Here is a 21929-nt window from a genome sequence, read left to right as displayed (position 1 = left end):
GCCTGAGTGACAGAGCAAGACTCCATCTCTCAAAAAAAGAAAAAAAAAAAAGTTAACAAACTCAGCATTCTTTAATACTCTTGCTCTCTTGCATAAAAAATTCATGAAAATAGCATCTATTTGTAAAAATGTTAGTCACTTTAATTACAAAAAAAAAAAAATTCCATGCTTTGTTTTACTGTTTAGTGTTATAGTCTTAAAGAATGATATTTTCTTTAAAATACGTCATAGAAAAAGGATTTGTTTTAGCGAAATAATCCCTAAATGAAATCTCATGCATGACTCAGATCACCAGAATCCCAGAGATTAAGGAAGAGTCAGCACTGCCTACTCCAAGAGACATTATAAACATGGTACAACTTTTTGGGAAATAAAAAATTGGATGTGTGAAAATAAAGAACCAGAGAAAATTTCTGTGCAGTCAAATGCATTTATTTTATAGCTTAAGCAAGACAGGTGGTGAACAAATTCATAATGAAAATGCCACCCAGAGATTAACAGCTTGCCATGCATGCAACTGCGTGCACAAAACCAAGTTGTTTTAACACCAGTCTGCAGCTTTGATTCCTCCATAAATGAACTCTGTGTTGCTCACAAGTTTACGTAACTCAGGCCACCCTGAATATCTGCTAGTGGGGAATTTACAACCCACTGACCATCTCAACTCAAATACAGATGACTATCACCCATACATCTGCCAAGGTAATAGCATGGCAAATAGTATTTTTCTTGTTCTGTAGTCAATGGCACAGATACACCAACACAGAGATACCCAGAAGGCACCTCCCCTCACTCAGCTGACAACCTTCCTAACTTTTCTTGGGGACAAGAGTACCATGCATGACCTATGAATTGGTACTTATTCTGAGGCACGGGATGGCTGTCCCCAGGTTAGAGCATGGGTGGTTGGAAGTTCTCAGAAGAGCTGTTTCAGCACAACCCACCAGAAACACTGGCCATCGTGACTGTGCAAGATGAGTCTCCTGACATTCTGGTAGATACTCAGACCCCCTGACTAAAGCTTGGTTCAATTAAGGGTTGAGTGGAAGGTACAGAGATTTGGGAGAGCCTACGAGAGGTATGAGGCAGTACCCTAGTTTATACTATTTTGTGTATAGCTTAGCCTCATCTGAAGGCAAAGTCATAAATTCACAAAATATTAGAGGTGGGATGGATCACTCCAGACATGTCAACCTACAGTTAAAAATGGGGCAGCCCAGAGAGGTAAACCAACTTGCTAAAGGTAGAGCATGGTAGTGGCAGGGCCAGATTAGAACGTGGTAGGCTAATCCTCACCCAAGAATGCTGACAATAACTATTTGGCCAAATTTTTGAACAAGGAAGATGAGCTAGTATAAATCAGAGGTGTCCAGTCTTTTGGCTTCCCTGGGCCACATTGGAAGAAAAGTTGTCTTGGACCACACATAAAATACACTAACACTAATGATAGCTGATGAGCTTTAAAAAAATAGGAAAAAAAAAAAAATTAAATCTCATAATGTTTTAAGAAAGTTTAAAATTTGTGTTGGGCCACATTCAAAGCTGTCCTGGGACACATGCCATGGGTTGGACAAGCTTGTTGTAAATACTTTAATACCACCAAAGCTCCAAATGTATTAAAAAGCAAAAGCAAAGCAAAACAAAAAACCATTCAGCTTAATCAGCTCAGCTCTCTTCTAAAGGGGTCTCTTCTCTGTCTCTCTATCTCTGTGCCTCTCTCTCCCCCAAACACACACAATTTTGGTGGGTGTAGATTTCTTGCCATATAAAGATAGAATCCACATCTTCAGGAAGACCCTTTACAGAGCATGTTTCTCAATCTAGGTCTTTATGTGAGGTCTGGGAAAGTGGCTTAGTTTCCAGAACAATAGGTGGTTCAGAAATCAGAAGATCATCCTCCCCAAAGGAGTTCTGGTCTGTGTTCACAAAGTTGGGGATGTCAAACTTCATGAGCCTGTTCAGCTCCTCCTCTGGCTGCCCATTGCTTCTGATGGCTTCCTGGAGTTGAACATCACTGTCAAGGGCTGTGGTCTGGTGACAAGTTTTGGCTCTGTCCAAGCGTTCCACCTCATTGATGTAGCAGTGAAAGAGAGACCTGGACTCCTCGTTGCCTTGGCGAGAAAATACCTTATCTGGCTCCAGAGGTCTTCCAAAGTCTGACACAAAGCTGTTCATTCTGAATCTCTTCTCTGAGGACTCTGCATTGCTATTTTAAAAAAAGAAAACAAAAGATTGCTTACACTCCAGCCCATTCACCTGCAGAATCATGGTTTTCTGCATGTAGGGCAGGCCAGCACATTTCCACTAAGCACCTATTGATTGTAAGCCCCTTGCATGGCATGCAGACAAACATAAGAAATAAGAGAAATCCCTTCTGAACATGTACAAATAAACCCAAGGAAAAGGGTTCAAGATGAGGGCCCCCAGATCATCCTGAAAAAAGACACCTTGCTGAGGAATTCCCCAGTATTCTGCAGACACACTAGTATTTTTCAGTGGAATTCTTGGACCATTCGCATCACACTTACTTGAAGTGCTTCTTAAAATGCAGATTCCTTGGTCACAGACCCTCAGAATCTGTGAATGTAGGTTCAGTAATATGCATTTTCATATATTCTCTAAGGATCATTACTCATACCGAAGTTTAGAACCACTGGCCTAAAAATAATAATACTATCTCATAGGGGTACATTAAATATTTGTCAAAATGCTATAATAACAATTTTTCTCACTTCATTCTCTAAAGTAACCAAAACAGTCACTTAGGGCAAGAATTATGATATGCATTTTACAAACGTATGAACTAAGGTAAGGAACAGTCAAATTGCCCACTTAGTCACACAATCAGTTTGTGATATGAGTGGGAATAAATCTAAGATTCCTAATTCCTTGTTTCCTTTAATGTGGAACAAATAAGCAGTTCAAGGGGAATAAATGAGTCAATGAGTGAATAAAACAATTCTCAATTAGTCCCACAAGTGCATGAAAGAGCCCAGATAAGCTGAGAACCTGATACTCCATCTACTTTCATCACCATCCTTTCCAGGCAATTCTTAAATAAGAATTGCCCGTGCACAGGTAGTGACTCCTTAAGGGCACAAATCATTACTGAACGTGTTTTCAAGTCCAGAACAGAACCTGCCAAAAATCAGGCTCTGGAGTTTGTGCTCAACAGATTTGTAATCCTCTCAGTGTTTCCAGTTCTTAAATCTCTTCCTTCCCATCCTATCACTCAGGGAAAAAGCACTTATGACCAAATTCTATAAGAATCTGGGCAGAGGAGAAAAAAAAAAAAAAAACCACAAGTCTGGAAAACCTGCTCATATATCACTAAATTCCAAATTATCAAAATCACCTGGATTTCAGAGGTCAGCAACCCTAGAAGGTTTGTAATCCAGCTAGCTGAAGGAATTTTAATATCAGATCTATCTCCTAGCATGGTTACCTGGGTGACATCAGGCAAGAAATCCTCTCAGAAACCTGCATTTTTCCTTTTAGTAATAAGCCTGGTTAACAATTTTCATTGCCCACTACACAAACATGTTGTGAAGGTCAAGGCTTTATGCAAGAATCCAATATTCTACTATGTCAGGTATTCAGAATTCAGAGAAAATCATTTTAGAGAGACTGAAGATTTATGCTTTAGTGCAAATTTACATGGTCTTCTTTGTCTTTCTGTAAATGAGTTTCCCTCAATTGTCATTTCACTCAGGTATAAAAGATATTTGAGAAAAGGGATGAGTGTGCCAGCAACCTGCAACCTGATAAACTAAAATGTCACCTAGGAAAAAGACTGGCTTAAAGCTGTGAAAGGAAAGTATCTTGGACCCCCCCAAATCACTAAGCTAAAGGGAAAAGTCAAGCTGGGAGCTGCTTAGGGCAAACCTGCCTCCTATTCTATTCAGTCACCCTTCTGCTGACTGAGATAAATGTATATCTGATTGCCTCCTTTGGAGAGGCCAATGAGAAGCTCAAAAGAATGCAACCATTTGTCTCTTATCTCTACTTACGACCTGGAAGCCCCCTCCCTGCTTCAAGTTGTCCCGCCTTTCCAGACTGAACCTGTTGCAGGAAGTCAGGGACCCCAAATGGAGGGACCGGCTGAAGCCATGGCAGAAGAATATAAATTGTGAAGATTTCATGAGCATTTATTAGTTCCCCAAATTAATACTTTTATACTTTTATAATTTCTTACACCTGTCTTTACTGTAATCTCTGAACATAAATTGTGAAGATTTCATGGACATTTATCACTGCCCTAATCAATACTCTTATAATTTCCTGTGCCAGTCTTTAATCTTGTTATGTTACATTAATCCTGTCATCTTCATAAGCTGAGGATGTATGTCGTCTCAGGACCCTGTGATGATTGCATTATCTGCACAAATTGTCTGTAAAGCATGTGTGTTTGAACAATATGAAATCTGGCCACCCTGAAAAAGAACAGGATAACAGCGATGTTCAGGGAACAAGGGAGATAACCATAAGGTCTGACTGCCTAAGGGGCTGGGCAGAATAGAGTCATATTTCTCTTCTTGCAGAGAGCGAATAGGAGAAATATCGCTGAATTCTTTTCTCAGCAAGGAATAGCCCTGGGAAAAGGATGCATTCCCAGGGGGTGGTCTCTAAAATGGCCGCTCTGGAAGTGTCTGTCTTATGCAGTTGAAGATAAGGGATGATATACGCCCTAGTCTCCTGCAGAGCTCTCAGGCTTGCTAGGATTAGGAAATTCCAGCCTAGCAAATTCTAGTCAGACTGGTTCTTTGCTCTTGAACCCTGTTTCCTGTTAAGATACTTATCAATGACAATGTGTGCCCAGCGGGATGGAACCTCATCAGTAATTCTAATTTCACCCTGGCCTTGTGATCTTGCTCTGTCATTTGCCTTGTGATATTTTATTGCTCCTTGAAGCTTGTGATCTTTGTGATTTACTCCCTGCTTGTATCCCCCTCCCCTTTTGAAATCCCTAATAAAAACTTGCTGGTTCTGAGGTTCAGTGGGCATCACAGAACCTGCTGACATGTGATGACACTCCCTGTTTGTACCCCCCTCCCCTTTTGAAATCCCAATAAAAACTTGCTGGTTCTGAGGTTCAGTGGGCATCACAGAACCTGACATGTGATGACACTCCCGGAGGCCCAGCTGTAAAATTTCTCTCTTTTGTACTCTTTCTCTTTATTTCTCAGACTGGCCAACACTTAGGGAAAATAGAAAAGAACCTATGTTGAAATAGTGGGGGCTGGTTCCCCCAACATGAACCAATGTCTCCCTAAAATGGATAAAACCACACTGCTCTAACCAACTTGGGTGCATGTCTTCAGGACCTCCTGAGGCTGAATCATGGGTGCGTGTCCTCAGCCTTGGCAAAATAAACTTTCTAAATTAACTGAGACCTGTCTCAGATTTTGGGGGTTCACAAAGCATTTGGAGAAAGCATAATTAAGATTGCTGGGGCCCACACCATTCCTCAATTCCAAGGCTAAGAAGCTCTGAGAAATAGCTTTTCTGCCTACTTGTGGCACCAGCTGAGTGTGAGAGCAGACCCAGAAGCCCAACTGTGTGTGGCTGCTCTTCCATAACACAGCTATGTTTCCTGGAATTAAAGTCCATTAATTACCTTTGTTGGAGAACTAAGGCACAAGAGACCAAGAGAATTTTGTCCCTCCCCAGGACAGTGCTAAGGTAGTATACATTAAAGCCCCTCTAAGGTGCCTTTCCTGCCCCCTGAGGCTACCCTGTGCTCCCATGGCTACCCCCTCCCCTCTAGCTTCCTCCTGATGATCCCTTGGTATGGCAACAGTACAATGTGTCTGATTTTCCCTTCCTGAGAAGAGCAAAAAGTTCATCTTTGTACTCTTAGAGTCCAGTAAATATTAAACACTCAATACACTGGACTTTTATTTGTCTCTTCTTTCCTTGACTGATAAACAAAAGTTGTGGAAGTTGTCAGAATAAATCTGGAGTCACTTAATGTTATATAAAAAAAAAAAATCCTGATGAATAGAGCTGGGGAAGGCCGTGAAGCAGGAATTCTCACTCACAAATGTCTGATAACAAAAACCATCACGAAAGACTGCAAAAACCATAACCTTGTACAAAAAAATACTATAAGGACATCTGCCCAGCAACTGCCTGTCCAACCTGGAACTGGCACCACCCATATTGTTCCTTGTAGCTAAGGATCACTCTCTCCAAACAACCATGTAATCCTCCTCACTTTTCCTCTAAAAACCTTTGTCTTCTTTTACTTCCCAGAATATGCACATAGGTCATATGGCATGAGTATTCCCACTGCAATGACCCATTACCATGTAAACATCATTTTCTTTTAGAGAACCTCTCAGTGTTTGTTTTTTAGGTTGACATAAATGGTTTCCAGAAGTGGAACCTGAAGCAAGATCACTTTTGGAAGGAATCAGTGATTCTTGGAACCTGTGGGCTGTGCTCACCTTGAGCCCTTTGAGCTCTCTGCTTCCATGGCTCACCTGTTTTGCCCTGGCAAGCTTTCACTCAGGCTAAGCTCCTTCTTCCTGAGAGAGGCTTTTTGACTTTATCTGAGATTTGGTTTGGTTATAAGCCTACCTTCAATGAAGAATGCTGCATCTCTCTTGGAACTATAAAATTCTTTTTTTGGCAAGCCCTTCCTGAGAAGCGTCCTTGTGGAGAGTACTCCAGTTTCTACAGAATTTACAATCTGCCTTAGAGGCATGTCTTTTCTGGTGAGTTCATTTTTGGTTCTTTCTGCATGCCTAGTTTAATATTTTGTTTGATCTGCATGCCTGGGTTAAAATTTCTGTGAACACTCTGATTTGGGTTTGGTTATGCATGTGTGTAAATGATTTGGCCCTTCCCCCTTGCTTGTTTCTGAAAATCTTCCAAGAGCAAAAATGAACATCCTAAATGGTGGATGCAGGATGGCTAATTAAAAACCACTATGTCGGATGCCACTGTGTAAGACACCAGTCTAAACTCCTGACATTTTCCTGACAAGATTTAATGAATTTTCTTTGCACACCAGTACAAACTCCTGACGTTCCCCTGACACGATTTATGGGATTTTCTTTGCTTTTAAGACATTAATAAGAAATGAAATGAGATTCTCAAACACGAAGGCATGCCAGGTCTTCTGGGACTCCAGCTGGCTACATGGCTTTTCCTGGTGCACACAAACTCAATGGGCATCATGGAGATCATTCAAACTCCCCAAGCCTGTTTTTCTTAGAGCTGAAATAGAAACTGCAACTACAGAGTTAATACACAAAGGCTTTTAGGCTCTCTATTTCTCTATTTTTTTTTCTGCCTATTTTGAATCTGCTGACTTTTCTGCTAGTGTTAAGACAAACTCACTGCTTATAGCATTCCAGTCAAAATGCAAAAAACTTAACAGCTTTAGAGATTACAACAGGTTCATGAAAACCAACAATTTAGACACCTTTGGAAATGTAAATCTAGGTTTGTCTGACTAAAAAGTACTTTGTGTAATGGAACACTAAAGGATTGGTATTCTAAAAGCAAATAACTACATAAATGTTTATAAAAGTTAGTTTCTCACATCAAACAAGTCAAAATCTTGAGCTCAGAGGTATTATATCTTTGTCTGGCATAAAAATTGCTTTATGTACTACGGAGGGACTAGAAAAAGCCGGAAAAAAAAAAAAAAAACCCTGTTAAAATGCTTCCTCACCCACATTGACTAGTCAAGCAAACCAGACTAGCAAACAAAAGATAAATTTGTTACTAAAAATTCAAGACCACTTGAAGATTTTATTTTTCTTATACAATTTAGCCAGTCCTGGCTAAAACATAAATATTAAAAATATACCCTAAACTCATTTGAAACTGAAATGAAGGATAATAATAAAGGTTTATTATGATTATCAAACTGCTATGAAAATTTCCTTATCCAAAATTTTAGTTCACAGCCTTAATAAGATTATATATTGGGGCAAATAAACATTAGCCATATGAACAGGTCCCATTTTGTCAGAAATATAATTTGAGTTCAACTGTCCTTCTATAAACTGAGTTTGTATTACTATGTTACATTGTCTCATGACTAAAATATCCAAATGAAAGCTAGAGAATCTGTTTCTATGTATTTGTGTTGTCTGTATGTTTTAATGTTGTGTGTATATAATATTTTTCTACTAAAATATATTAAAGAGATCTGATTAATAAATTTAAAAGGAACAAAAGCACTTAAATTGAGTACTGTAACAAAAATATAGTAACTAACCCAAGTGTTTTTAGTTCACATTACTTAAGTAAATTTTTGATAAATAAGCTGGTTTTAAGTTTGTTGATAAAATAAAAATAGAGAGGTCTTCAAAATTGTCAGCATACATTTTTGCCGGGGTAACTGTTCATCAAGATTGTACTAGATGTTTTAAGGTGATGAAATTACAAACTCACTCTAAAAACAGAATAAATTTGTTTCTGAAACTCTTTGGTATGTAAGACTAATTTCATATTGTTGGCTTAATAAAAGCAGCTGTATCTTCTGAGTTATTGACAAAATACCCAGATATTTAACTTTAAGGTTCTTACTTAGGTGAACACCTGATATTCACAGGCTATAAAAATGATTAACGGGAAATAACTTAAAATGATGACTAGCTTTGTCTAATATCTCAGTTTCTATGAGAATCCAGGTGTAATTGTTAAAAGTAAACAGGCCAGGTATGGTGGCTGTTGGGAATAACCCTCAAAATCTTAAAGAGCTTGAACACTCAAACAAAGGATTTTTAGTAAAGCAATTTTACTTTTGTGTTGAGGGATTTTGTTTGTTTGTTTGTTTTTTGGCCAGTTGCCACGAGAGCACACTTGAACAAAGGGGCATGAAAGCCTGTATTTCTGATGCAAGTCCTGTCCCTGTACTCTGTTTCTATTGGCCGGGGTTGGGTTGCACAATCTGAACTAATCTCGGTTGGTTAGACATTTGAACTTTTTTTAGATAAGGTGGGCATGTAAGGGAGAGAGGGGAAAAGGGGAAGAGGTGTCTGTAATGAGCTAGAGGGCTAGTCTTTTTTTTAAATAAGGAAAGGAATGTGAGCTCGTACTGATAAGCCTGGTACTGTGGCATGTTCGGGCATGTAACAAAGGCAGAAAGGAAAAAAAGAGAAAAAGGAAAAAGGGGCGAGGGGGTGGGTACTATGAATTAAAGAATAAAGGATTGATCAGGCTATGTGAAGAGAAATCTCGTCATATCTCACAGTGGCTCACATCTGTGATCTCAGCACTGTGGAAGGCCAAGGCAGGAGAATTGTTTGAGCTTCGAACAGCCTGGACAACATGGCAAAAGTCCATCTCTACTGGTAAGCAGGAGAGAGACACATGGAGAAAGTTATAAGAAAGAAGATGAACTTTCGGTAAGGAAGGTTAAAAAGAAAACAGAACAATTTTGTATAAGAAAGAATCTGTCTAGTAAATTTTTGTGCTAAAGTAAAACGGTTATTTACGAAAGAGGAAGAATGGGACAAAACTAAAGGCTTAAGCATATTACTGAAGATTTGAGCAGGTCATGAAAGGTTCAAGAAGGCTATAATTAGAAGGAAATTATCTATAAGCCTTGCTAAAGAGTGAGCTTTAATATTAAAAGTACACTAATACAAGAGAGAAAAAGTCATATTTCTAGAGAAAAACTACAACACTCTTTTTATTAGGTTTTTAGCCTTGTGCATTATTTTCAAGTTCTTGGTATCTGCCTATAGAATAGACTGGATCCTGAATTATTCTAGATTCTTTCAATCCAACTCTCTACCATGGAATTACTAAAAATGCAAACTGTTCTCTTTCTGAAGCCCTATAACCTTAAACTTGGTGAATTTTAACGGACAAGTCTAATGTTCACCAAAGCACCTGTATTAATCTGTTTTCACACTGCTATAAAGAACTGCCTGAGTCTGGGTAATTTATAAAGAAAAGAGGTTTAATTGACACATAGTTCTGCATGGCTAGGGAGGTCTCAGGAAAATTACAATTATAGTGGAAGGCAGAGTGAAAGCAAGGCACATCTTACATGGCGGCAAGAGAGGGGAATCCACCACATGCTTTTATTTACTTATTTATTCATTCATTTATTTATTTTTGAGATGGAGTCTTGTTATGTCAACCAAGCTGCAGTGCAGTGGCTTGATCTTGGCTCACTGGAAACTCTGCCTCCCAGGTTTAAGTGATCCTCCTGCCTCAGCCTCCCAAGTAACTAGGACTACAAGCATGCACCACCACCCTCGGCTAATTTTTGTATTTTTAGTAGAGACAGGATTTCACCATGTTGGCCATGCTGGCCTTGAACTTCTGACCTCAAGTGATCCACCCACCTCAGCCTCCCAAAGTGCTGGGATTACAGGCATGAGCCACTGTGCCCGACCAAGGAATCACCACATACTTTTAAGCCATCAGATCTTGTGAAAACTCACTATCACAAGAATAGCATAGGGAAAACTGCCCCCATGATCCAGTCACCTCCTGCCAGGTTCCTCCCATGACACATGGAGATTACAATTTGAGATGAGTGAGACTCTGTCTCAAAAAAAAAAAAAAAAAAAAAAAATTAGCTGGGTGTGGTGGCACACACCTGCAGTCCCAGTTACTCAGGAGGTTGAAGTGGGAGGATCACCTGAGCCTGGGGAGTCGAGGCTTGCTGTGAGCTGAGATCGCGCCACTGCACTCCCACCTGGGTGACAGAGTGAGACCCCATCTCAAAAGAAAAAAAATAATAACTCCTGAACAAAAGTTACAGACTGAACCAGACACATAAAATAGATTTTCTATCCATTCATAGCGGTAGATACCTCAGAATGACAGGGCTTCCTCAGGAATCACTCACTACATCTGCACTTTGCCATCTAGTTCCTATGGCCATGGTCAATATCAAAAATTTAGAACAATGACATTTTCCTGCTATTAGTTTTTAGTTTCATGTACCCATTCTTTAATGAGTGCCATATTCAGGTAAATTGCTATTCAAGGTAGAATATAATTCCCATTTTTACAAGGTCCTGAGCAATCTTGCACTGGCCCCTAAGTGAAGAACAGGCCCACCCAGATGAGGTGTACTTAACAAAGGCTACAGAAGGAGGGTATGCGAGGCACGTAATGTCTGGAGTTTGACAATTTTTCAAGAAGTCCAAAGTATTCTACATAAAAATGTGACCCAAGCTTTTCCCATTGCTCTCTATCTGGCAGATTTATGATGATGGGGCCATAATGCTTTAAACAAGACAGCATGCAGGGTAAATGACTCCTGAGCTCAGAAAGCAGGAGGAAATGCTTCTTTTATCTTCACTGTCCTTAAAAAATCCAGATAAGAGATCCCCTGCCTGCCCCACCATAAAAAAGCAAGTATTCCATGGAAAAAATAATCCCCATCAAAGCTACTTCTTAGGCCTAAAAGCTTTTAAGAAGGGTGATGTCAGCTTTATAACAGTCTTTCTTCCTCTGCAGTCCACCTTCTCAGTGCTCACCAATACCTGCCTCTTACCTTCTGGATACACAGAAGACTACCCTTCCCAGCCCCGGGCAGTCAGGTGGGTGTGGCTAGTTCTGACTAACGAGTTGTGGGAGGAAGGGATGTGCGCTGCTTCTGGCTGAAGAATGGAGGGGCAGCCTTGAGATCTCCAAGTGTTTTCTTACCCTGTCACAGCAACCTAGGAGGCCGCGTGGTGGAGAAAGGGCAGCTGCAAGTAGAGATGTTTCTGTCTGCCCGTTGCCAACCTTAGCAGACATGGAGTTTAAGCAAGAAATAAACCTTTGTTGTGTTATATCAAGATTTGAGGATTAGCTTCTTACTGTCTGACAGCCTAGCCTAGCACATATTTCCCCCCTTAACAGAAGCTATAAGTAGTTAGTGATTCCAGAAGTTTTCATTCTAGCATGATCCCAGGTCAAAAAATTCAGGGGAAAAAATATCCATTTTATTGCGGTGTGATTGGCCCTGTGCAGTTAAATGGATCTCAACTCCTGCCATCCGGTACGTTAAAGGAAAGTCCAGCCAGGGATGGCAGATAAACATTCTCTCTCAGGTAAACTGTGATTGGTTCCTGGTGGCTGCCTGGAGATCTGTTTTGAAAATGATTCTCAGGCAAAAGTCTTGGCTATGTGGGGAAGATGATGCAGTCCATTGCTGATGTCTGTTGAGGGCACGGGCACAGGGAGTCAGGGCACAGGTGGTGTTATCTGTCATCCTGTGTCTTACTACTATCAAAGGGAAGCTCACACACTTCCATGTGTCAGCAATGATGAGATCCTAGGGAGCCATTTGGCCCTGGCCTAAGATGCCTCCATGGAGAAAAATATTAAATTCATTGGTAGATCTAGCACCAGTCCATTCTGAGCTTCCAGACTTACTCAGATATCTTAACTATGCTGTTGGAATCATGTTCCAAAAGGATGCTGTTGATGTCCTACTTTAGGAAGTAACTGTCTTAGTGACAAACCACCCAGAGAGCCAGATATGTAAAGCAATCAGAATTCAAAGGTGTTGATCCTTCTGACTCATCACCAGGATTCTCTACCTAGCTGCTATTCTAGATTCATCTTACTGTTTCACTTGGAGACACAACCAAGGTTAAGCTGGGATAGATGAGGCAACATTTCGAACAGTGCAGATATAATGCTTAGGGTCTGGCTATCCCATGGGAGAATGGGTTCCTTTTTCTTCTCCCTCCTACTCTTTACCTAGACCCTGCAGCTCACACAGTGACTCATCTTTACTAAGGGATGCACCGAGCCCAGCTTTTGCAAGAAGCTCCACAGTCTGCTCACTGTTTACAACAGGGATGTCCAATATTTTGGCTTCCCTGGACCGCAGTGGAAGAAGAATAATTGTCTTGGGCCACACAAAAAATACACTAATACTAATGATAGCTGATGAGCAAAAAAAAAAAAAAAAAAAAAAAAAAAAAAAAAAAAAAAAAAATCTCATAATGTTTTAAGCGAATTTATGAATTTGGGTTGGGCTGCATTCAAAGTTATCCTGGGCCGCAGGTTGGACAAGCTTGGTTTACAATAAACTCAGGAGGCAGACACTTCCTTATTTATATACAAGGAGTCTCAAGCACAGAGAAGTTAAGAATCCAGGCCAAAGTCTCAATAAGTAAACCTGGAAATGCTTGATTTCAGAGCCCCGTGCTTGGCACGGTATGTGACAAAAACAAAAGAACAAAAGTAATCATCATGGCGGATGGGAGGCAGGATTAGACTGCAACTCCAACTTGGATGGACAGAGCAGTGTGCAGAGGCTCGCATTGTGAATTTTAGCTCCAGATCGACTGCAAGAACAAACCAGCAATTCCACGAGGAGCCACAGACCCTCTGAAGGAAGCAGACTGCTCCTGCAGGACCCAGGAAATACCCCAAATACTGTGGGTGCCCCAACTGCAGAAGTGGGAAAGGGAAAGCCTCCTCTCCTGAACACACGTCCCCACTAGAGAAACTGAAGGTCTATTTTTGGGAGAAGTTTCTGACCATACCTGGAGCTGAGTCAATTTAGAGGGCCGAGTGAAATACACGGGCAGAGGAAGCAGCAGAAAGGTCCTGGGAGCTCGCTGGGTCCACAAGCAGGCCATTCCTGCCTGGCACCATAGGAATCTATCGGCAGGGCGGCCAGAGAAGCCGGGGGCTGGTGGGGAGAAACACCACAGGGAGAAGGAAATCTCCAGCTGAACTTTGTAACAATTTGAATGGGACAAGAAGCCTCCTGGCCAGAACTCGGGGAAGGACACAATCTAGTGTGCAGACTCCACAGGTGGGGGATGAAACAAGCCCTTTTATTTTGCAGCTGGGAGGAGGGTAACCTGGGGCAAGTTCTCAGGTCCGGCTGCCCATTACCAGGAAACAGATTAGGGGCTGTTAGTGGGGACATGGTGGGAATGAGACTGGCCCCTCGATTTGTATGGGAGCTGGGTGAGGCCTGTGACTGCTGGCTTTTCTCCACTTCCCTGACAATCTGCATGACTCAGCAGGCAGCCATAATCCTCCTAGGTACATAATTCCATTGATCTGGGAGCCTCACCCCCATCTCCCACAGCAGCTGTAGCAAGACCCACCCAAGGAGAGTCTGAGCTCAGACACGCCTAGCCTTGCCCCAACCCAATGGTGCTTCCCTATCCACCCTGGTAGCTAAAGACAAAGGACATACACTCCTGGGAGTTCTAGGGCCCTGTCCACCGCCTGTTCCTTCCCAAAAAACCACAGCTGATGCTCTCTGGAAAGCACCATGTCCTGGCAGGAGGCCAACCAGCACAAAAATAGAACATTAAGCCACCAAAGCTAAAAACCTTCACGGAATTCATTTGCACCCCTGCTACCACCTCCACTGGAACAGGCACTGGTATCCACAGCCGAGAGACCCAAACACGATTCACATCACAGGACTCTGTGCAGACAACCCTCAGTACCAGCCCAGAGCCAAGTAGACTTGCCGGGTGGCTAGACCCAGAACAGAGACAACAATCACTGCAGTTCAGCTCACAGGAAGCCACATCCATAGGGAAAGGGGGAGAGTACTACATCAAGGGAACACTCCATAGGACAAAAGTATATGAACAACAGCCTTCAGTGCTAGACCTTCCCTCTGACAGAGCCTACCCAAATGAGAAGAAACCAGAAAACTAACTCTGGCAATATGACAAAAGAAGGCTCTTTAACACCTCCTAAGAATCATACTAGTTCACCAGCAATGGATGCAAACCAAGAAGAAATTCCTGATTTACCTGAAAAATAATTCAGGAGGTTAGTTATTAAGCTTATCAGGAAGACACCAAAGAAAGGCAAAGCCCAATACTAGAAATCTAAAAATCGATACAAGAAGTAAAGAAAGAAATATTCAAGGAAATAGATAGCTTAAAGAAAGAACAATGAAAACTTCAGGAAACACTGGACACACTTATAGAAATGCAAAATGCTCTGAACGTCTCAGCAATAGAATTGAACAAGTAGAAGAAAGAAATTCAGAGCTCGAAAACAAGGTCTTCAAATTAACCCAATCCAACAAAGACATAGTGAAACAATAAGAAAATATGAAAGAAGCCTCCAAGAAGTCTGGGATTATGTTAAACAACCAAACCTAAGGATAATTGGTGTTCCTGGGAAGAAGAGAATTCTAAAAGCTTGGAAAACATATTTGGGGAAATAATCAAGGAAAACTTCCCCGGCCTTGCTAGAGACCTAGACATCCAAATACAAGAAGCACAAAGAACACCTAGGAAATTTATCGCAAAAAGATCATTGTCTAGACACACTGTCATCAGGTTATCCAAAGTTAAGACAAAGGAAAGAATCTTAAGAGCTGTGAGACAGAAGCATCAGGTAACCTATAAGGGAAAATCTATCAGATTAACAGCAGATTCCTCAGCAGAAAACCTACAAGCTAGAAGGGATTGGGGCCCTATCTTCAGCCGCCTCAAACCAATTATCAGCCAAGAATTATATATCCAATGAAACTAAACATCATATATGAAGGAAAGATACAGCCTTTTTCAGACAAACAAATGCTGAGAGAATTCACCACTACTAAGCCACCACTACAAGAACTGCTAAAAGGAGCTCTAAGTCTTGAAACAAATCCTGGAAACACATCAAAACAGAACCTTAAAGCATAAATCACACATGACTTACGCAACAAAAATACAACTTAAAAAGCCAAAACAAAAAAACCAAAGTATACAGGCAACAAAGAGCACGATGAATGCAATGGTACCTCTCATCTCAATACTAACATGGAATGTAAATGGCCTAAATACTCCACTTGAAAGATACAGAACCAAAGAATGGATAAGAACCCACCAACCAACTACCTGCTGTCTTTAGGAGACTCACCTAACATGTAAGGACTCACATAAACTTAAAGTAAAGGGGTGGAAAAAGGCATTTCATGCAAATGGACACCAAAAGTAAGCAGGGGTAGCTATTCTTGAATCAGACAAAACAAACTTTAAAGCAACAGCAGTTAAAAGAGACAAAGAGGGATATTATGTAATGGTAAAGGCTTTGTCCAACAGGAAAATATCACAATCCTAAACATATATGCACCTAACACTGGAGATCCCAAATTTATAAAACAATTACTTATAGACCTAAGTGGGGGATTTCAATCCTCCATGGGGAGCACTAGGCAGGTCATCAGACAGAAAGCCAACAAAGAAACAATGGATTCAAACAAATGAACTTTACAGATATATTCAGAACATTTCATCCAACAACCACAGAATACACATTCTATTCAACAGCGGATGTAACCTTCTCCAAGATAGACCTTATGATAGACCATGAAACAGGCCTCAATAAATTTAACAAAAGTGAAATTACATCAGGCACTCTCTCAAATCACAGTAGAATAGAACTAGAAATCAACTCAAAAAGGAGCCTTCAAAACCATGCAAATACACGGAAATTAAATAACCTGCTCTTGAATGAGCATTGGGTCAAAAATGAAATAAAGATGGAAATTTAAAAATTCTTCCAACTAAAAACAATAATGACACAACCTATCAAAACTTCTGGGATACAGCAAAGGCAGTGCTAAGAGAAAAGTTCATAACCCTAAACGCCTACATCGAAAAGACTGAAAGAGCACAAACTGACATTCTAAGGTCACATCTTAAGGAACTAAAGAAAAAAGAACAAACCAAACCCAAATCCAGCAGAAGAAAGGTAATAACCAAGATCATCAGAGCAGAACTAAATGAAATTGACAAAACAAAAAAAATAGAAAAGATAAATGAAATATAAACCTGGCTCTTTGAAAAGATAAATAAAATTGATAAACCATTAGCAAGATTAACCAAGAAAAGAAGAGAGAAAATCCAAATAACCTCATTAAAAAATGAAACAGAAGTTATTACAACTGACACCACTGAAATACAAAAGATCATTCAAGGCTATTATGAAAGACAATTTTACGCACATAAACTAGAAAACCTAGAAGAGATGGATAAATTCCTGGAAAAATACAACCCTCCTAGCTTAAATCAGGAAGAATTAGATATCCTGAGCAGACCAATAACAAGCAGCGAGATTAAAATGGTAATTTAAAAATTACCAACAAAAAAGGTCCAGGACCAGACAGATTCATAGCAGAATTCTACCAGACATTCAAAGAAGAATTGATACCAATCCTTTTGACACTATTCCACAAGATAGAAAAAGAAGGAACCCTCCTTAATTTATTCTATGAAGCCAGCATTATCCCAATACTAAAACCAGGAAAGGACATAACCAAAAAAAAAAAAAAAAAAAAAAAAAAAACTACAGACTGATATCCTTGAAGAACAGAGATGCTAAAATCCTTAACAAAATACTAGCTAACTGAGTCCAACAACATATCAAAAAGATAATCCACCATGATCAAGTGGGTTTCATACCAGGGATGCAGGGATGGTTTAACATATGCAAGTCAACAAATGTGATACACCACATTAACAGACTAAAAAACAAAAACACATGATCATCTCAATAGATGCAGAAAGCTCATTTGATAAAATCCAGCATCTCTTTATGATTAAAACTCAGCAAGATCGGCATAAAAGGGACATACAATGTAACAAAAGCCATCTATGACAAACCCACAGCCAACATAATACTTAGTGGGGGAAAGTTGAAAAGTTCCCTCCGAGAACTGGAAAAAGACAAGGATGCCTATTCTCACCACTCCTCTTCAACATAGTATTGGAAGTCCTAGACAGAGCAATCAGACAAGAGAAAGAAAGAAAGGGCATCCAAATCGGTAAAGAGAAAGTCACACTGTCACTGTTTGCTGACGATATGATCATCAGGAAACCCTAAAGACTCCTCCAGAAAGCTCCTAGAACTGATAAAAGAATTCAGCAGGCCAGGCGCAGTGGCTCATGCCTGTAATCCTAGCACTTTGGGAGGTTGAGGCGGGTGAATTGCCTGAGCTCAGGAGTTTGAGACCAGCCTGGGCAACACAGTGAAACCCCGTCTCTACTAAAACACAAAAAATTAGCCAGGCATGGTGGTGCGGGCTAAAAAGTGGGCTAAAAACATGAATACACAATTCTCAGAAGAAGATACACAAATGGCCAAAAGATATATGAAAAAATGCTTAACATCACTAGTGATCAGGGAAAATGCAAATCAAAGCCACAGTGCATTATCACTTTACTCCTGCAAGAATGGCCATAATCAAAAAATCAAAAATCAGTAGATGTTGGCATGGATGCAGTGATCAGGGAACACTTCTACACTGCTGATGGGAATGTAAACTAGTACAGCCACTATGGGAAATAGTATGGAGATTCCTGAAAGAACTAAAAGTAGATCTACCATTGATACAGCAATCCCACTACCAGGTATCTACCCAGAGGAAAAGAAGTCATTGTATGAAAAAGATACTTGCAGACACATGCTTATAGCAGCACAATTCACAACTGCAAAATCATGAAACCAACCCAAATGCCCATTAATCGACAAGTGGATAAAGAAACTGTGATATATACATCAAAAGAAATCACAGATAAAACAAACACATGAAAACACATCCCATGCTCATGGATGGATAGAATCAATATCGTGAAAATGACTATGCTGCCAAATGCAATCTACAAATTCAATGCAATCTCCATCAAAATACCACCATCATTCTTCACAGAATTAGCAAAAATAATTCTAAAATTCATATTGAACAAAAAAATACACATATTGTTGGTATATGTATATATTTTGTATATATATTGCATATATATGTATATACATATATATGTATATATGGTGGGATACTACTCAACCATAAAAAGGAATGAATTAACAGTATTTGCAGCAACCTGGATGAGATTGGAGACTGTTATTCTAAGTGAAGTAACTCAGGAATTGAAAAGGAAACATTGTACGTTCTCACTGATATGTGGGAGCTATGAGGATACAAAGGCATAAGAATGAAACAATGGACTGTGGGGACTTGGGAAAAGTGGGAGGGGGTGAGGGATAAAAGACTACCAATATGGTTTAGTATATACTGCTCGGGTGATGGGTGCACCAATATTTCACAAATCACCACTAAGGAACTTCCTTATCTAACCAAATACCACCTGTACCCCAGTAACTTATGGAAAAAATAACAAATCTGGTTGCTTGCTAACATCTTCAGTCAATAGAAGGAAGAGATTAAAAATTGCCAATCTGAGATAGTGTAGTGGTTAATGACAGGAACTTCAGCACCGAAGAGACTTTAGTTTGAGGTTTGACTCCACATTTTTTCTTTAACCTATGAAGCCTTAGACAAGTGTCTCAGCCTTATGTTTCTTATCTGTAATGTGGTAACATGGAATTTACTTCGTCTTCCTGTGAGGACTTCGTGAGATATAAAGTAATTAGTTGACCCTGGCATCAAAAAAAAATGGCTCTTATTATTTTCAATGTTGTCTTGTCCTTCCCCCCACACCCTCATTATCACAAGCAAACTTAAAATTAGTTGTTTTCTACTAATATTGGCTATATGGAAAAAAACAACGTCCACTTAAGAAAAAAATTCCTGCCAAACAAATAACAAGTTTGTTAAGACCTAAAAGCCTTTATAACAGATTTATTTCAATGTTTTTCCACATGTCTGATTCTTTCACTTTTCTATTATTAAATACTGCAACCAAATGCCATATCTTATGCTGTGTCAGACTGTGTACAGAAGCATTCAAAATGTGGTCCTGAGGGAAGATCCATTATTTTCTTAAATGTTAAAAAAAGTGATTTTTCCTTTACCTTGTTAGAAGCATTCTAATGACCTCTGTTCTGTGATTGAGCATTGTTCAGAACAACCATCAAAGAGAGACCGTCTAGCAGCAAAAGTGAACTGCCAACTGGAAGGCTACAAGGCAAGTCTCAACTACCCAGGGTTGCCATGACACCACACGGAAGTGATGATTAGTCAGGGATCTCCAGAGAAAACAGAACCAACACAGTGTGTGTGTGTGTGTGTGTGTGTGTGTGTGTATGTATAAAGATAGAGTTTTATTTTAAGGAATTGCCTCATGCAACTTGGGGGGCCAGCAAGTCCAAAATCTGCAGAGTAGGCTGGCAGGGTGGGGACAGTCCAAAGGCAGTGTCCTGGTAGAATCCCTTTTGGCTTGAGGAAGTCAGTCTTTGTTCTCCTAAGGCCTTCAGCTGACTGGATAAGCCCCACTCATAGCATGGAGGGTAATCTGCTTAACCCAAAGAGTACTGATAAATGGTATCCTCAACTAAGAAATACCTTCACAGAAACATCTAGAATTGTTAACACATAAAATTAACCATCACAGAATGTCACATTCTATTTTGTGCTAGTGTTCCTAGTCCTAAAATCTCCTGCCTTCTACATCACACACATCTATCTCAATAACCCACAAAAATCCATTGGTTCCTCTGAGAAAAAGGAAGATAACAGGGTATTATTAATCCCTGACCACTCTATGAGTTGTGCCTTAATCTGAGTTTATTCTAGGCTTTTCTTACCCCTCTTGTAACCCACACCATATTTTCAAATTCCCCAGGCCAATATAATAGAAGTGAAGCATGTGCGAATATTTACAATGACATGAAGAGAGAAAAAGGAAAGCTCGTGTCTTTTTAGGGGCTGTTAAATAGATTCTCAGCCATATGTCTCCAAATGCTTCAATAAAAATGTTTTCCTTTCATTTAAAATCTTTGTGTTTTTTTTTTTTTTTTTTTTTGAGACAGGATCTTACTCTGTCATCCAGGCTGTAGTGCAGCAGCACAATCACAGCTCACTGCAGCCTTAACTTCCTGGGTTCAAGTGATCCTCCCACCTTAGCCTCCCGAGTAGCTGGGACTACAGGTGTGCACCACCATGCCCGGCTGATTTTTCTATTTTTTGTAGAGACAGGGTTTTGCCATGTTGCCCAGGCTGGTCTCAAACTCCTGAGCTCAAGCAATCCTCTCAATTCCACCTCCCAAAGTGTTGGGATTACAGGCATGAGCCACCACACCTGGCTGTGTTTACATTTTTCTTTCTAGCCCCTGATATCTACAAATAGCTGAGTGATGGCAAGAACTGTTCCCTTTGTACAGGCATTTGTCATAGTTGAAGTGCAGGCTGAAGAGTGAACAACAGATGCTGGAGGCTGTGATGAGACACAACCATGAAAGAGAGCTGCTCCCAGGCTGTGAAGCAAAAATAAGATACTGAATATAAAAATGCAAGGATTTTTTGAAATCTTTGAAATCCTGTGAAACTTCTTCTATTCACTCTCCCAGGTCTCTCCCACCCTCCCCTGTCCTGCTCTGTGCATGGGAAAATGGCCTTTGATGCAGCCTCTGGCTGCTGGCTGTGTTCAGCCAGTGGGGAGCAATGATGAGAAATGGGAAGGAGGGAGAAGACTGAGGTATTGGTCTTCACTTTGAGGCTCCTTCCCTGAGAGGTCACACTGCACTAGCTGTGTCCCTCAGCCCAAAGTCACAGCTACTCTCAGCAGACTTGCGGGTTCCAGTTGTGGCCCCACCCCTTGCTTCCTGGGATCTAGGATGGCTGCTCCTCAGTGTTGCCAGCCTTGCTGTCCTGCATGAACCTGTGTAGTTGCCCTCTTCCCTGCCCATAACTTCTGAACAGCCCCTTTATCAAAAACTTTTTTTTTTTTTTTTAGACAGAGTCTGGCTCTGTTGCCCAGGCTGTAGTGCGGTGGCACGACCTTGGCTCACTGCAGCCTCCCGGGTTCAAGTGATTCTTGTGCCTCAGCCTCCCAGGTAGCTAGGATTACAGGTACCCTCCACCAAACCAGGCTAATTTTTTGTATTTTTAATAGAGACGGGGTTTCACCGTAGCCAGGCTGGTCTTGAACTCCTGGACTCAACTGATCTGCCTGCCTCGGTCTCCCAAAGTGCTGGGATTACAGGCTGGAGCCACCGTACCAGCCAAAAACTCTTTTAATTACTATTGCCTCCTGGTGCTGACTAATAAGGTATTGAATGTTCTCTGTTTT

At 40.6% G+C, this 21929-nt stretch overlaps 1 protein-coding gene and 1 long non-coding RNA gene across 2 annotated transcripts in view; one reads left to right on the top strand and one right to left on the bottom strand.

Annotated features, from left to right (window-relative positions):
• Positions 1 to 416: 416 nt before the first annotated feature.
• Positions 417 to 21929, bottom strand: part of MRAP2 (melanocortin 2 receptor accessory protein 2) — a 50647-nt gene continuing 29134 nt past the window's right edge. Inside the window, exon 4 of the mRNA XM_050788172.1 lies at positions 417 to 2206. Coding sequence (XP_050644129.1) covers positions 1816 to 2206 — 391 coding nt within the window. The 3' untranslated portion in view covers positions 417 to 1815. The remainder of the gene's footprint in view (positions 2207 to 21929) is intronic.
• LOC126952968 (uncharacterized) lies at positions 5872 to 19904 on the top strand. Its single transcript, XR_007725084.1, has 3 exons — positions 5872 to 6719; positions 11446 to 11528; positions 19722 to 19904. It is a non-coding gene; the product is annotated as an uncharacterized LOC126952968 (long non-coding RNA).

The sequence above is a fragment of the Macaca thibetana genome, chromosome 4 (genome assembly GCF_024542745.1).
Source record: "Macaca thibetana thibetana isolate TM-01 chromosome 4, ASM2454274v1, whole genome shotgun sequence".
NCBI lineage: Eukaryota > Metazoa > Chordata > Mammalia > Primates > Cercopithecidae > Macaca > Macaca thibetana.
The sequence above is the reverse complement of the archived record's forward strand: the minus strand, read 5'-3'. Positions and strand labels throughout refer to the sequence as shown.